Source organism: Salvia splendens, chromosome 13 (assembly GCF_004379255.2).
Source record: "Salvia splendens isolate huo1 chromosome 13, SspV2, whole genome shotgun sequence".
Taxonomy (NCBI): Eukaryota; Viridiplantae; Streptophyta; class Magnoliopsida; order Lamiales; family Lamiaceae; genus Salvia; species Salvia splendens.
In genome coordinates this window covers 13,462,067-13,479,163 of record NC_056044.1, presented here as the reverse complement: position 1 = coordinate 13,479,163, position 17,097 = coordinate 13,462,067, and the positions used below count along the sequence as shown (strand labels likewise).

The 17,097-nt window shown below is 40.0% G+C and overlaps 1 protein-coding gene across 1 annotated transcript; it reads right to left on the bottom strand.

Annotated features, from left to right (window-relative positions):
- Positions 1-10,366: 10,366 nt before the first annotated feature.
- On the bottom strand, positions 10,367-11,044 carry LOC121760521. Its single transcript, XM_042156178.1, has one exon. It carries the CDS (start codon positions 11,042-11,044, stop codon positions 10,367-10,369), a length of 678 nt encoding a protein of 225 aa, XP_042012112.1.
- Between the last annotated feature and the right edge of the window lie 6,053 nt (positions 11,045-17,097).

Genomic DNA, 17,097 nt, shown 5'->3' with positions numbered 1-17,097 from the left:
AAGCCTCAGAAGAAGAAGTAGAGGCAAGCTTCCGCGACCTTGGTAATCCAGGAAGCGTCTCTGGAGCCCATCCGAGTACCGTTTGCCCAGCCATAGGAGGAGATTGAAGAGGTCGATGGGGAAGACGAAGAAGTAGAGGACCAGCAGGAGGAGGAACCTGTGTACAAAGTGGTGGAGGTGCCTAGAAGCCATGGTCCAATTCGAGGACCCAAAACTAGCTTTAACTTGTGAAGGGCGCGCATCAAAGGGAAAGCTCACGAAGTCCGGGAAGATGTACGATCACTCATCCCTCCGAGAAATAGAGTCAGAGGAAGAGTTCCTGATATATATCCGCACCATAGGATTCAAGTGGCTGTTGGATCACTGCACAGCAGAGGTGCCCATTGCATTGGCGAATGAATTCTTCACCTCGTTCAAGTTCAAGTCCACCATGGACCCTGACACCGACTCTATCAGTTTCCGCTTGTTCAATGAAAATATGGTAATGAGCATACGGGAGTGGTCCTTGCGGATGTGGTTGTTCACTCCAGAGGAAAACGATGAGGAAATCTGGAATGAGAGGAAGATAGGGCCCCCGAAGACAAGTTCAAGACGAGTTCGTCTAAAGGACACCACATCGCCAACCCGATACTCCATTTTGCGCAGGTCTTCCTTGGGTACAATCTGCTAGGTCAAACAAGCGCCGTGATAAGGTTCCTTGTGAGGGAAACCTTCCATGTGCCCAAGAAATACCCAAAGCGGTGCTTGATCTCAATTTTTTTTGTGTTTTCAAAGATAAAGAGCCTAGCCTCCAAAAACTAAACTCAAAATGGTTTTGGATGGAGAGAAAGAAGGTGAGAAGAAAGTGTAAAGAAGGAGGAATCCTCTTTGAGGACCTATGACCTCCCACAAAAAGATGTGGGCAACCCTAGGCTACTTTCACCCAAAGCAAATACTTCATTGGCTCCACATTCATGACTACACAACCATAAATGCATACCTATACTTGATTTAGCCAAATGAACATAAAACAAGCAACCTACAATGTAGGAATTTGGATAGAAATCTCACATAGGAGATGCTCTCAAAGGAGTCTTCATAATAACATTCATCAAAGTCTCTCCAATAAATGTCTCACAAATGGTATTTATAGCTAGGGTTGGAAACATAAGAAAATGGCCCAAAATAAGTGAAAAATTGGCAAAAACAGTGCCGACGCCCGACCGGGCGTTTAGAAAACGGCAAATCGCCCGACCGGGCGAATTTTCTGCCTAAATTCTTAAAATCGGACACAAACGCCCGACCGGGCGTTTTGCATAAGGGAAAACGCCCGCCCGCGCGTTTTGTTCTGGATTGCGCGGCTTTCTTCAAACGGCCATATCTCTCTCATCCGAACTCCGTTCGAGGCGTGAAACATACTCACGCGACCCTCTTTCGAAGACGAAGACATCGGTTGCCTTGGAAGAGAATTTGGACGTTGTCAGATCACTGCTTGAATCAGACCCCAGCTACATCGTAGCTCCTTGTCATGGCCTTTTCATCGTTCTTGGACCCCAATCTACCCAAGGCTCATGGAGTACGAGTGACTCTTGAGGCTCGGAACTTGTGGTCGTATCATCCTATCCTTCTTTGGAAGGATTTGTCCTCAAATCCGAGCGTTCTTCTTTCCTATCATCCTTGGGAGGCCATCATTGGACCCCAATCAACCCACGGCTCACGTCTTCGGAGTGACTCTTGATGCCCGGCATATGTGGTCATATCATCCTCCTCTCCTTGAAAAGGATTTGTCCTCAAATCCCGCCCGCGCGTACCTACAAGAGTGAACATGAACCAATCAAGTATCATGGTACGATAAAAGGGATTAAGACCACCACAACATCCAAAATATGGTATCACACCAATAAGGTGGGTATAATCATGCACAAAACCAAACGGCAAACTAACATATTCATGCTTCATCAAATTCAAGACCATGTAACAAGAAGTATGAGAACATAAATTCATGAATTCTTTCATGTCCAAAGCACAACCATATGAAGAAAAGTCTTTAGCAAGGTTTCCATAAATTATTACCACTCCATTGATTGGGTTAATTGATGCATAATAGAAACCAAGCATAAGCCAAATCATTACATTCTCAAGTCCCTTGTCGTGGATGATTCTAACATGCATATCAATATGGTCAAATGAGCCAATCTCATTCAAGAATACAAAACATCTATTCCTCTTACCAATCGACAAATGTAGGTTTTCATGCAAATAGACATTCTCAATAGCTAACATGTGACCAAGGATATTAGAACACTTCAAATAGCGATCACCATAACAAAATACATCAAGCTCATCAAGATATCCTTCATACCAATACTCAAATAATTTCAAAATATCGGCACTAGATGTGGGTGCACATAAGCCTATACATTCTTTTACAATGAAATCCCAAACAAGACCATTAGAAACAAAGTCTTTAATAAAAGAACCATAAAACATCCCAATTACGTTGAAAGGCTTGATTGACATGCAATAAAAGCAACTAACATGCCAAAACACACATGCCCCAAGCACTTTGTTTCTATTTGGCTCAATCATCCCTACACTATCTATGCCCAAATTCTTGAATATCTTTACAAAAGATTTGGCATTCCCATTAGGGCTAAAGGGACACAAGAAATGGTCTTCATATTGTGCATAGTCGAATATCACCAAGAAAAACCTAAGCACAAAATCTCTAACCTCAAGATCGTATAAGGGAAGACCATCAATAATCATTAACACATCATTCTTGCTCAAATAAGGAATACTCTTCCTCAAATTGACAAACTCTTGTCCAACACATACGGTAGGTTCATGACAATTCACATCAAGCTTGCAAGAAGATATGTCAATCAACAAACCAATTTTATCAAAAAGGATTTCACTCAATTGCCCCAACAATCTCAAAGCATGAGCACAAATATGAGAACGATACATTGTTATGCCATTAATCACAACACAATCTACAAGAGACATATGAGAGGAAAAATCCTTCACAAAACGGCCATAGAACACTCCAATCACATTGAAGGGTCTAACCACCTTGCATTGAAAACATAGCCAACACCAAGTTCTAAAGTCACTATCCATGTCACTTCTCTTCGTCCTACTATTCTCATCTACATACTCATGAACTCAAAGTTACCAACAAATGAAAGCTTAGGCATCTTGGCACGAAAGGAAGTCACTCCAACATTCAAGGTAGATTTCACAAGAGAGTAGTCATGTCTATCAATGCTAGTATTTAACCTAAAAGGATCAACATGTGAGGCAAAAATAGATTTAACATCCAAAGATACAAGCTCATGAGCCCACTTTTTACATAAATCATCATTAACAAATCTATCAACACAAAGGGACTTTTCTAATGTAATCACACTCAATGAATCATCACAAGTAGATAAAGATAGTGCACTTGAACCTTGGGCAAGGAGTTCATCCACTTGCCCTCGTTCCTCTTGATCCTTTTCCAGGGGCATAGTTTCCAAGCCATGTGCAACTTGATACTTCACTTCCATGTCTTTAACTTTACTCACTACAAAGTCATCAACACAAGAAGACATACAAGTAGTGTTAGTAGGTAAAAACTTATTTTCCTCACCAAGGGCAAGAGGCAAAGGTTCATTTGGTGCCCACCCAAGGTTGGCCTTAGAATCTAACAAACACCCTTTACTCACTTGTGCTTGTGGTTTTTCTCTCATTTGATATTTTTCTTTTCTCTCACCCTAACCACTCTCTCTTGACTTTTGCACCTCACACTCTTGTCTTTTATCACGCTCTCTTGGCTTTTTACACTCACTTTCACTCTCAAGCCTTTTTTTTCTCTCTCGGTTCTCTCTTCTATCACTTTGGATTAAAATCGATGAAGATGAGGCATCCGGACACAAACCATGAGGCACCTTCGGGGTATGGAAAGAAGAGGATGTGCCCTTACAACTTAATGAGGTGAATGTTTGGTTTATGTCCCCACCACCATGTCGATCAAAAGGACCAATACGTACACTACATGGAACTTCTCTTTCAATTTCCCTCTCAAGCCCCGGAATTCTACAAAACTCTCTCTTTTTGCTTCTACGAGGAGGCTCTTCATAACGCCTTGAGACTCGTTCCCTTCTAATCCCTCTATTAATTACATTATAATGCCTCCTTGACACATAATCACCTCTACCATGCCTCTCTCGACTATATTCTTCATAGCACTTATAATCTTGATGAGGTCTTTCTTCATATTCCAACTCTTGCTCTCCTCGACCCCAATTATCACAAGCTATCCTCCTTTCACTCCTCAATGAGTTAAGTTGCCAATCACGGACCTTAGTGTAAACATCCATAAAGGTGTACCTACACAAATAACAAACAATACACTAGGAGCTAGTCCAAGTGTGGTTAGCAAAAACACAGCTCACCCACACAACAAGAGGAGATTTTAGTAAGAGCTCACTTCCCAAATGATAATCCCACCCCCAATTCGCTCACCAATGTCACTCGGAACAAAGCTTAGAATATAGTGAGGGCTAGGTTCACTCACTCTCAATATCCAACTTCCAAAATGCAAGTGCTAAGACAAATCAATCAAGGTATACACATAGGCAATATAACCAAGCAAGTAAAGCCAATCAAGCATGTGAAAGTAAGGTTCAATGCCTAAGGAAGCTAACAAACAAACTTAGTTGAGCTGAAAATTTATGTAACTCTTGGCTGATCTTTAGGAATTTTTTTGATATGGCTACCCAACCCCAAAATTGATGAAACTTAGTAGATAACAAGATTAAAGGGTTTAGAATGAGGGAAAAATATCCCCAATATAGCAGGTTATCAAGAGGACCCTCGATTTTACGTTTTCCCCAAATCTGTCAAATTAGGGCACAAAACAGGGCAGCAACTTCACACATTAATTTGACCTATCAAATGATGGAATTTTTGGCTGAGATTTTTCAGGAAAATAGTTCATATCTCAAGGTTCATGCACACCAAAAATCAGCTCAATCCTACAATAATTGACCAATAAACAAGCAAAGGCTAAAACAAAAGAAATAAGGAAAAACAAGGAAAATGAAATTTCATAGAGGTTTAAAATCAAACACTTGGTAGGCACCTAGGCTCTGATACCAAATGATAAGGTTCCTTGTGAGGGAAACCTTCCATGTGCCCAAGAAATACCCAAAGCGGTGCTTGATCTCAATTTTTTTTGTGTTTTCAAAGATAAAGAGCCTAGCCTCCAAAAACTAAACTCAAAATGGTTTTGGATGGAGAGAAAGAAGGTGAGAAGAAAGTGTAAAGAAGGAGGAATCCTCTTTGAGGACCTATGACCTCCCACAAAAAGATGTGGGCAACCCTAGGCTACTTTCACCCAAAGCAAATACTCCATTGGCTCCACATTCATGACTACACAACCATAAATGCATACCTATACTTGATTTAGCCAAATGAACATAAAACAAGCAACCTACAATGTAGGAATTTGGATAGAAATCTCACATGGGAGATGCTCTCAAAGGAGTCTTCATAATAACATTCATCAAAGTCTCTCCAATAAATGTCTCACAAATGGTATTTATAGCTAGGGTTGGAAACATAAGAAAATGGCCCAAAATAAGTGAAAAATTGGCAAAAACAGTGCCGACGCCCGACCGGGCGTTTAGAAAACGGCAAATCGCCCGACCGGGCGAATTTTCTGCCTAAATTCTTAAAATCGGACACAAACGCCCGACCGGGCGTTTTGCATAAGGGAAAACGCCCGCCCGCGCGTTTTGTTCTGCATTGCGCGGCTTTCTTCAAACGGCCATATCTCTCTCATCCGAACTCCGTTCGAGGCGTGAAACATACTCACGCGACCCTCTTTCGAAGACGAAGACATCGGTTGCCTTGGAAGAGAATTTGGACGTCATTTGATTTGTCAGATAACTGCTTGAATCAGACCCCAGCTACATCTTAGCTCCTTGTCATGGCCTTTTCATCGTTCTTGGACCCCAATCTACCCAAGGCTCATGGAGTACGAGTGACTCTTGAGGCTCGGAACTTGTGGTCGTATCACGCCGCCCTCATATCTCCAGAACTCTACTTTACCTAGTGCATGCTGAAAGGTATGAAGGTCCACCTTGGATATTGGTTGGCCTAGGCGTGCAACTCGATGACTAGCCACACGGTCCGCCATCTCTACACTTGCCACCTCCTTGGTGCTTACATGCAGAGAAATGTGAGCATGAAAGTGGAGAAGTCAGTGCCCAACCTTCAGATGTGTGACGCCCCTGAGCTATTTAACGTGGCTTTCTTTATCAACAAGGGACTCTTACAGATGAAGGATGGCGAGATCGTATTTTATGAAGTGGGCAAGCCCGATGTGGTGACTGTGAAGAGGGAGATGGAGGATTCTGAAGGTCTGATTGGCGCTGATAGAGACGAGTGGAGGCGAGAAATGGGAGAGGTCAGAAGTGAGATGAGCACAATGAACATGACTATAGTGGGGCTCAAGGGGACCATGGAAGTTTAGAATGGACATATGGCCGAAGCCATCAATGTGATGATGAGGATGATCGCCTCAATGGAGAAGAGATTCCCCCAGGCCCAACAAATGATACATCCCAGACCCAGCAGCGGGCCTAAACAGCTAGGCCCAGGAACCTCCTCTATCAAGAAAGTCGCCAGTAATCTAGCAAGTACCCTAACCAAGAAAAGGAAGGAAGTAATGACCAACCCCACCACCGTATCAGTCAAGAAGAACGTACCAAAGCAAGCCATGAAGGAGACAGAGGAACCTGCCCCATCGGTTCCTAAGTAAGTGAAGGCCGATGACTCAACTTTATTTTACCCAATTAATACCCGCAAGTGTACGGGGTTATTGTAGCATTTAGAAAGCAAGAGTATATCGTATCCCACAGAGACAATTAAGTGTAAACCTAAGTACCACGAACAAATTTCAACTACTATCTACACAATCAGGAAATTTTAGGTTTTTAGACTAACAACTACTAAAAGCATATAAATTCAGAGATTAAATTAAAACACTTAAACAAGAAAGCAATTAAACAAGTTGTATAAGATGATGGAGAAATATGTAGAATTCAAGGATCCGATGCACAACTCATAGTCTAACCCAATTGAAATAGATTTACCATTTAAAGTGTCCAGAATTGTTGAATCAAACACGATTGTAGATTAAACCCCCTCCCGAGGTGAGAAATCCGTAGATTAGGTGTAATAATTGAAGTCCCCTTCTAATTCTTAGACCTAACTCCTAACAGTTTGATTAGATTAATGATCCCACTCAAAATCTCAACTTTCCCGAGTTCTATTGAATTAAGGTGTGAGTTATTCATCTTTCAAAATTAAATATTTCATCTCCCGATTACTCTAAGAAACCCTAACACTCCCAATTGATGATCAATCAATTGATAGGAAAAAGTACAAGAATAATTCAAACAATTGCAAGAGCAAGATAAACCGAAATCAATTGGATTAAAACTATGAATCAATGCATCTTCACCAAGAATTCTACATGAAAGGTGCTTAGCTACTCATGTTCATGGTAGAAAACAAACCAAAACTAAGAAAAACAATGGAATTCATGATACGAATTACAGTTGGCGGATGAATTGAAGCTTGAATCTTCAATCTTCTTCCAAGAGTTCTTCGGAGAGAGAGAGAATGTGTGTTTGGCGGTAAGTGTAGAATAGTTGAACCCTATGCTTTTTCTCCTTTTTAATCCCAATCAAAAATCGCGTTTTTGGCATAAGAATACGCCAAAACAACGTACCCGGCCGGGTGGAATTATAAAGGGTAAAAATCACCCTGCCGGGTGATTATTTTCGACCAGTTTCTGACCTTCCAGCGCTCAATTTGCGACACCCGGCCGGGTGGAATTATAGGGTAACAATTCACCCGGCCGCGTGAGATTTTCTAGACAGCGCAATGTTTGTAAAACGGCCATAACTTCTTCTACAGAGCTCCGATTGAGGTGTTTAAGATACCCACGGGAAGCTCTTTCGAAGACGAAGAGAATGATATACATAAGGGGTTGATTGGAATTCAAAATCTCCAATAAAATTGTCTCAAACCAAGGCTGCTGCACATCCACCTATTTTTGCACCTTTTTATACACATTTTTAACAAAATGGTCAACATACCAACATAATAGAGAAGTAGATATAAACACGCCTAATAATAGACGATATATGATCAAATTCATACAAAACCACCGTCTAAAACTATGTAAAATCCAAGTATGTCAACTCCCCCAAACTTACATAATTGCTAGTCCTCGAGCAATGAAGAAAAAGAACTAAAAGAAGACGTGGATTTAAAGGGTTTTAGACATCATCATCGTCTCAAAGGATACGGAATAATAAATACATATCACAATACAAATTCCATCAAGTTAAGCTGCCGAATGCACTTTTACTACTAACTCGTATATCACCTTGGATTCATGCTTCACTCAGGATGTATATATATGTGTGTATATTTACCTCACTAAAAAGTGTATAAGATATCAAGTAGTCACTCAAATCAAGCAAAAATGCATGGTTTACCATAAGCTTGGTCAATGTCTAACCTCTCCTCTACCTCGTGTGACAATAAATCAAGAGTCCGAAAGGTCTTTTATTTAGGTTATAATGTAGGCTCTTTGGTAAGGTGAGGAAATATTTGGCTAAAGTGACTTAAATTCCCAAAACGTAAAATCCAAAGAAATAACAACAATCAACTTTTAACTTCAACCATTCTCAAAACACTTCTCGATAATAACTAGACTTTGTCTAATTTCTTCCCAACTTCCAAAGACCTCAAATTATTCTCTATATACAATTTTTTTCTTTCTTCTTCTTTTTTTCTTTTTCTTTTTCTTTTTCTTTTTTTTTTCCGTTCACGCTTTTTTTATAAGTACAAACTCACCCAACTTTTTTTCTTTTCAATTATACTCTCCCAACTCTTCTTTTCATATCTCAATAAATTTAGAGTCTAGGATTCCCAACCCACTTGATTAGCTTGTTGACAAAAGAAAAGGCTTAAGGCTCAAACTTGGCTATCAAGGATGTTATATATTAAGGTTAGTGTTTAGGTAAAAATGAGGCTAACAACGATAGCCTAACATCTTCCCCTATCTTTAAGGTCACTATGTAGACTCAAGAAGACCAGGAGCAAGTTCTAGAAACATATGCACAATTGATGATAAAACACACATGAAAGAATTGAAGGCTCAAAAATCTCACTTAGGTAAATAGCATGAATCAAGGCAAACAAGCAATTCGTTGCTTATGCACCCTATTACTCAAACTCTCAAGTCAATGGTCAAGTGATAGCTCAAAATGGATGGTTCTTTTATCATAGACGACTAGTCTTCACCCCAATTACTACAAAAAAAATTTCAATTCAAGACAAAACAATTCTATCCTAAAACAAAATAAAAAAAACAACAAAAGACAACTAATCAATCTAAAGCAAAAATAAAGCAATAAGATAAGTGCCTCATTAGTGTCCTCATCCACCATTTCATCCCTCCAAACTAATTCAAAGCTATGCAAAGAATAAGTTTGAAAAGTTAGTGGAGAAGGGAGACTTACATGGTATGCAAACAACACAAAACACACCAAAAACAAACGGAAACGATAAAATTAAAAGTACCTACTAGGGGTTACCTCCCCTACAGTGCCTTTGGTTATCGTCGTTGGCTTGACGTCCTCCATGAGCTGCATCATGTCACGCCATAACTAGTGGTGTTAGACTTTCTGTCAATCTTGGAAGCATATGATCTAGCCAATCTCTTCTTCCACCAAGTACTTTTCAGAGCTCCATCAGAAATTTTGGTTTCCACTTTGGGTGAATTTTCAGCTTTTGTTTTCTTCTCCTTCACTTTTGAATCTAATGCAGTCCCTTCTTTAGAACTTGATCCACCACATGAACCAAACATCCACTGCGGCAAAGAAAAATCCCTAAATGTGGACTCAATTTCTTGTGTCTTTTGGACCTCTACAACATGCACAGCTTTGCACTTCTTCTTCATAACAAGTTCCTCTTCCTCACGACTCTTCATAACATTGTAGATAGATAAGATGTGGCGTTTGTTGCCCATATGAAGAGTGAGCTCTCCATTTGCTATATCTATCAATGCTTTTCCCGTTGCAAGGAATGGACGCCCCAGGATAAGTGGTACATTCACGTATTCTTCCATATCTAACACTACAAAATCGATGGGAAATATGAAGTCGTGTACCATCACAAGAACGTCTTCAACAATTCCTTTAGGATAGGTGACAGCTCTATCTTCCATCTGCAATGTGATTGTTGTCGGCTTGAGAGTGCCGATCTTCATCTTTCTGAAAAACGATAATGGCATCAAATTTATGCTCGCCCCCAGATCTCAACGTGCCTTTGTATGTCTGTCATTTCCAATGACGCATGAGATGTTGAAACTGCCAGGATCTTTAAGCTTGGCCGGTAGCTTTTTCTGAATTATGGCACTACAGTTTTCAGATATGTTCACCGTCTCATAGTCAGTCCACCTCTTCTTCTTGGAGAGCACATCTTTTAGGAGCTTTGCATATGTATGCATTTCTTGAAGTGCCTCCACCAATGGGATATTCAAGTTAACCTTCCTAAAGATGTCTAAGAACATTGAAAACTGAGCATCTGTCTTCTTCTTCTGAACACGTTGAGGATAAGGGATCCTCACTTCAGCTGGACTATGAGCTGTAGGTGGTGTAGGTGAATGTATAGCCGTGTTCTCCTTAGGTGGAGTAGAAATATGCACAGTCTCATTTTCTTCGACCAATTCCTTCTCTTCAGCTTTCTTTTCTGCTACTCTATCCTCATTTTCGGATGCCATTGGAGGTCCCTCATAGCTTGTTCCACTCCTCAGATGTATAGCTTTGCAGTCCTTGGGATTGATGATAGTATTTGATGGAAACTTTCCCGGTTGAGTATTAGCACTCACAGTTTGGGAAATCTGGTTGATCTGTATGCCAATATTCTTCAGATGAGTGGCCATTCCTTGCACGTCTGATTCAACTTTCTCCATCCTTTGGTTGTTCTGTTCCATGACCTTGTTAGTCTAAATCATGAAGGACTTGAGTATGTCCTCTGTGGTCATCTTCTTTTAATCATTAACCATTCAATCATTAATTGTGAACCCCTGAGGTGGTTGCAGAGCATTATTGGGGTTCCCATAAGAGAGGTTGGGATGCCCCATGTTCCCGTACTGATTATAACCTCCACCCTGATAGTTGGGGCGGGGGTTATTATAGTACCTGTTGTTGCCCCCTTGTTGCACGTAGTTCACATCTTCTACACCTCTTTGGGGTCCTTGAGAGGGCTGCCCCATCACCATGCAGTCAAATTTCATTGTAAGAGCATCCAATTTGTCGGATAAGATGCTTATTGGATCATGATCTGTAGTGGAAGCCACCCTATGCACCTTACTCCTCTCATTACTCCATCCTTCATCATTATAGGCGAGCTCCTCAATCACTTCCATAGCCTCATTCACTCCTTTCTTGAGAAGATTTCCACTTGAGCTCAAATTCAACTCCCATTGTGCTTTAGGCACGCACCCTTTGAAGAATGTAATGACTTGCACTGTCGGGGTTAACCCATGGTTGGGACACCGCTTCATCAAGGCTTTGAACCTTCCTCATACTTCTCTAATATTCTCTGCAGGGTTCATCTGAAAGGCAATGATTTCATGTTGCCTCTTAATAGCCTCACTCGGGGGATAGAACTTTTCCAAAAACTTTTCCACCATAGCATCCCATGTTCTAATAGAACCCGACTCCAAACTCTCCAACCAGTCCTTTGCTGAATCCTCCAGGGAGAAGGGAAACAGCCTCAGTCGAATCTGTTCATCTGTCAATCCATTCAACTTCGTTGTGTGCAGATCTGAATGAACTTGGTGATATGCTTGTTAGGGTCATCTGTGGATTTGCCCCTAAAAGCAATGTTCTCCACCATCTGGATCAGTCATCTTTTCAGCTCAAAAGTGTTGGCCGCGATGTTGTTATGGACAGTTGGGTTTGCCATTCCTTGGTATACATACTGATTTTGCACAGGCACAGGTGGTCCACAATTGACCTGTTGGCGCAACTCCTCCAGCTGTCGTAGAAGCTCAGCATTAGTGGGAGGAGGGGGTAGTGGATCGTTGTTACCCTCTTCGTTCTCCATCAGACTAGGAGAAATACAAATGTGAGAACTCAAAAAAATAATTAAACGAAAAATATAGCAGTAAAATCTAAAGTAGTAATCTTGATTATTATCATGATATCAAGCTATATAACACAAAATTGTCTCCGGCAATGGCGCCAAAAACTTGACTCAACTTTATTTTACCCAATTAATACCCGCAAGTGTACGGGGTTATTGTAGCATTTAGCAAGCAAGAGTATATCGTATCCCACAGAGACAATTAAGTGTAAACCTAAGTACCGCGAACAAATTTCAACCACTATCCAGACAATCAGGAAATTTTGGGTTTTGAAACTAACAACTACTAAAAGCATATGAATTCAGAGATTAAATTAAAACACTTAAACAAGAAAGCAATTAAGCAAGTTGTATAAGATGATGGAGAAATATGTAGAATTTAAGGATCCGATGCACAACTCATAGTCTAACCCAATTGAAATAGATTTACCATTTAAAGTGTCCAGAATTGTTGAATCAATCACGATTCTAGATTAAACCCCCTCCCGAGGTGAGAAATCCGTAGATTAGGTGTAATAATTGAAGTCCCCTTCTAATTCTTAGACCTAACTCCTAACAGTTTGATTAGACTAATGATCCCACTCAAAATCTCAACTCTCCCGAGTTCTATTGAATTAAGGTGTGAATTATTCCTCTTTCAAGAGTAAATATTTCATCTCCCAATTACTCTAAGAAACCCTAACACTCCCAATTGGTGATCAATCAATTGATAGGAAAAAGTACAAGAATAATTCAAACAATTGCAAGAGCAAGATAAACCGAAATCAATTGGATTAAAACTATGAATCAATGCATCTTCACCAAGAATTCTACATGAAAGGTGCTTAGCTACTCATGTTCATGGTAGAAAACAAACCAAAACTAAGAAAAACAATGGAATTCATGATACGAATTACAGTTGGCGGATGAATTGAAGCTTGAATCTTCAATCTTCTTCCAAGAGTTCTTCGGAGAGAGAGAGAGAATGTGTGTTTGGCGGTAAGTGTAGAATAGTTGAACCCTATGCTTTTTCTCCTTTTTAATCCCCATCAAAAATCGCGTGTTTGGCATAAGAATACGCCAAAACAACGTACCCGGCCGGGTGGAATTATAAAGGGTAAAAATCACCCTGCCAGGTGATTATTTTCGACCAGTTTCTGACCTTCCAGCGCTCAATTTGCGACACCCGGCCGGGTGGAATTATAGGGTAACAATTCACCCGGCCGCGTGAGATTTTCTAGACAGCGCAATGTTTGTAAAACGGCCATAACTTCTTCTACAGAGCTCCGATTGAGGTGTTTAAGATACCCACGGGAAGCTCTTTCGAAGACGAAGAGAATGATATGCATAAAGGGTTGATTGGAATTCAAAATCTCCAATAAAATTGTCTCAAACCAAGGCTGCTGCACATCCACCTATTTTTGCACCTTTTTATACACATTCTTAACAAAATGGTCAACATACCAATATAATATAGAAGTAGATATAAAAGCGCCTAATAATAGATGATATATGATCAAATTCATACAAAACCTGAAGGGGTTGGCAGCGGAAGCATGCGTTGTAACAGACACATATACGGATCTATTTAGCAGATTATTTCGATAAATTCTATTCGCGTAATTATCACATGTATCATGCTCATAACTTGAATTTCAAACATGCTTGAGCACAAAAAATCCCTAAAGCATGCTTGCTACGGAGTTAGCCAATTTACCTCGTTGATTCTCCAAAGAATCATCGATTGCTCGCGCCTTCTCCACGATGATCTTCAATACTAGACCACGGATCTTACTGGTGTCCCGAACTGTATCTCGACATCAAGGTGGGCTGATCTTATCGAAACACTAGGACTCGAATAAAGAAGACAGAAATTCCTCACGGAGGAGGAGCTGAAAATCTCACGGAGGAGAAATTCTAAGGAAAAATCATCCATCTCTTTAAAATAAGAGTGGGCGAAATTTTCCACTAAAAATTGTATCTGTCTCCTTTATTCTCCTATTTATAATAGTTCATATTGGGCACAGTCAGGGATCTATGGAAGGTTTTGGATATGGGCTCCCACAATTAGCTTTTTACTAATTAAATTGAACCCACAATTTAATACAAGCTTATATTGGAATATTACGAGCAGCCACTATAGAAGTAATATTGAACTCCCCATCCAAATCCGAAATTACAAGTAATCCGGGTTTCCATTTTGTTTATTATTTATTTCCCGCGCTTAAGATATAAATGTCCATTAATTAATTAAAGTCTGCTATGGACTTAATTAATTAACATGTAATTAATTCCAAGAGTGGACATGCTATACCACACCAACGTAATCTTATTTCAATAAGGCTTAGAAATAATCGGACTGACATTGCAACCTTTCACGATAGGTAGCCAAAGCCTATCTAGGTTGTGAAATTCTTCTTTTCTTTTGCAAAGCATTGCTTAGAATCGACTGTAGTACCATAAAGTGAGCGCAGCCCACGACCAGTTTACTAAGCAAAAGAAGTAGGCATTGTTGAGTTCTTATGCATTTAAATGTTTATAAAACATCTTACAAACGCACAAGCAAACACAATGTAATAATATATTGATTCTATTCGTGCAAACTGCTTGAATGATACTGAGTCGGGTCAAAAGTGGATTGAAGAGTTTTTCCGTACGCAAGCAAGATTCTATTCGTGCGAAGTCGCTCGAAACATGCTTTTCAGTATACTAACCCTAACAAAACCACCCTCTAAAACCATGTAAAATCCAAGTATGTCAGTCGACCACCAGAAGAAAGTATCCCAGAAGTCTGGCTCCCAAAAGGGACAGACACAGAATTAAACTCCTAGTACCAAGTAATTTTACGTTTCTGTAATTTTCTTTTAAGTATTTTTTTTCGCATGCTTATCTGTTTTCTTGCATGTTTTGTTGTGCTATGTGTTTTCTCCCACTTAGCCCAATTCTTGGTCTAAGTGTGAGAAGTTTGTATTTTCTTGTGTGTTGTTTCTGTCTGTGCACTAACTACCCTGTTTTCCACTTCATCGGAGTCGCTTGGGGACAAACAGGAATGAAGTGGGAGGGGGAGAAGTTAGTGCAGTTGGGTCAAAGCATGCGTATATGTGAAACAGGGGAGATACAAAATAGAAAAGTTAGGAAATAAACGGGCAGGAATCATACAACCTGGCCCAGGAAAAATATATGAAAGAAAGAAAATGGGTAGGAAAAAGTTGTAACCTGACCTGAGAAAAAACGAAGAAAGAGAGAATTAGAAAAAAAAGAGGAAAACAAAGGGAAGGAAAAAAGTGTATAGCCTGACCCAGGAGAAAATATGAAAAAAATTAGAAAATGAAAGTTAGAAAAGGTGGGCAGGAAAAGAATTGTAAACTGACCCAGCAAAGGATAGTTAGGGAATACGGCTAAAATGGCCAGGGAACAGCTTCAAATTTTGGAAGTTAGATTTGTAAATAGGGAGGTTGTTTCCATCTTTTGTCCCTAAGTTCACATGTCCTTCACATAATTGTACTTATATATCTTGAACTTAGAACTCCTAGGATTCTCACCTATATACATTACAATCCCCTGGCCCGTTACAATCAAAATAAAGACCTTAAGGAGCTTTTTCTGTGTCAGTAGAACCCAAGGCATCATTGATATGGCAAAAGCATAAATGAGTGAATGGTCCTAACGTTTCTGGTGAGGAATGAGTGACCGAGTAGTGAATGGTCCTAACGTTTCTGGTGAGGAATGAGTGACCGAGTGAATCAAACAATTAGTGAAAATAGAGGTTATCTTGACGAACTGACAAACTGACTAGATAGAAGAAGGGAGGGGGAGCAATCTGAGACTGTTGACGATTGGATTGACCTTAAGCTTGTGGGGACGACTGCTAGAACTTGAACCAGTTTATACATCTGTGCTTATTTTGGTTTTCTGTGTTTTGTTGTTTTCGTTCATCTGTGTTGCGTCTGTTGTTTAAGTCTTTTTGCATCTAGGTCTAGGAGTTTGTGTTTGTTTCTTTTCTTTAGAGTCGGTCAAGTGATAACCATGCACGAAATTTGCCTTATTTCTTTATTTTGTCTTTTATACTTGAGGGCAAGTATGATATAAGTGTGATTAGTTTGATAAAGCTTATTTCATGCATTGGTTATGGGGTTAAATTCTGTGATTTTCATGAACTAACACATGTTTATAAGTTTAGGTGCATAGAGAATCTGTCAGACCCGGGAAGCAGATGAAAATTTTACCAGGCAGAGGAAATCGAAGGGAAAAGGAGTGAAGAAGCCAACTTGCAACCTGACCCAGGGGATTACATGAGCAAAGGCGGGAGCAGCTGTAAGCAGAAAAGCATCTTTTGAAGGATCTTCTAGGAAAGGCAAAAGTGAAAAATCATCAAAGAAGAGTACCCTAGAAATCAGAGCCTCAACTATAAATAGAGACACAACATGAAGAGAGGCATCATCATCATCATTCGCACACATTCACTTTTCGCTCTTAGCTCATTCCTCTTCACTTCACACACTTATTTCGTGCGCACTTAGCAACAATGGGGTAATTCTGGGAATTCGTGGTAGTCTAGTTCAGTTTCTGTGGTGTAACACCGTCCTTACGAAGAGAAAAGATACAATTGTTTATTTTCTGTCATTTTGAGCCGAGACTTCATCGTTTTGGAAGCTCGGCGTTTAGTTGAACCTTAATTTCGTGGCTATGGAAGTTTCTGTTTACTGTTCAGCTGATTTTAGTGTTTGATTGTTGGTTTTTACTGATTTGGATGCTTTTCGCAATTGATGTTTGATTTGGAGTTGAGATCGGGTTGATCGGAGTTGAGTTGTTGTTGAATCGGTTGAATCTGAATTGAGGACTATGGATCAGAATGTATAGGAGTTGTTTTTTGTTGATCTAAGTTGAATTGTTGATCGGAGTTGTGGATCTGAGACG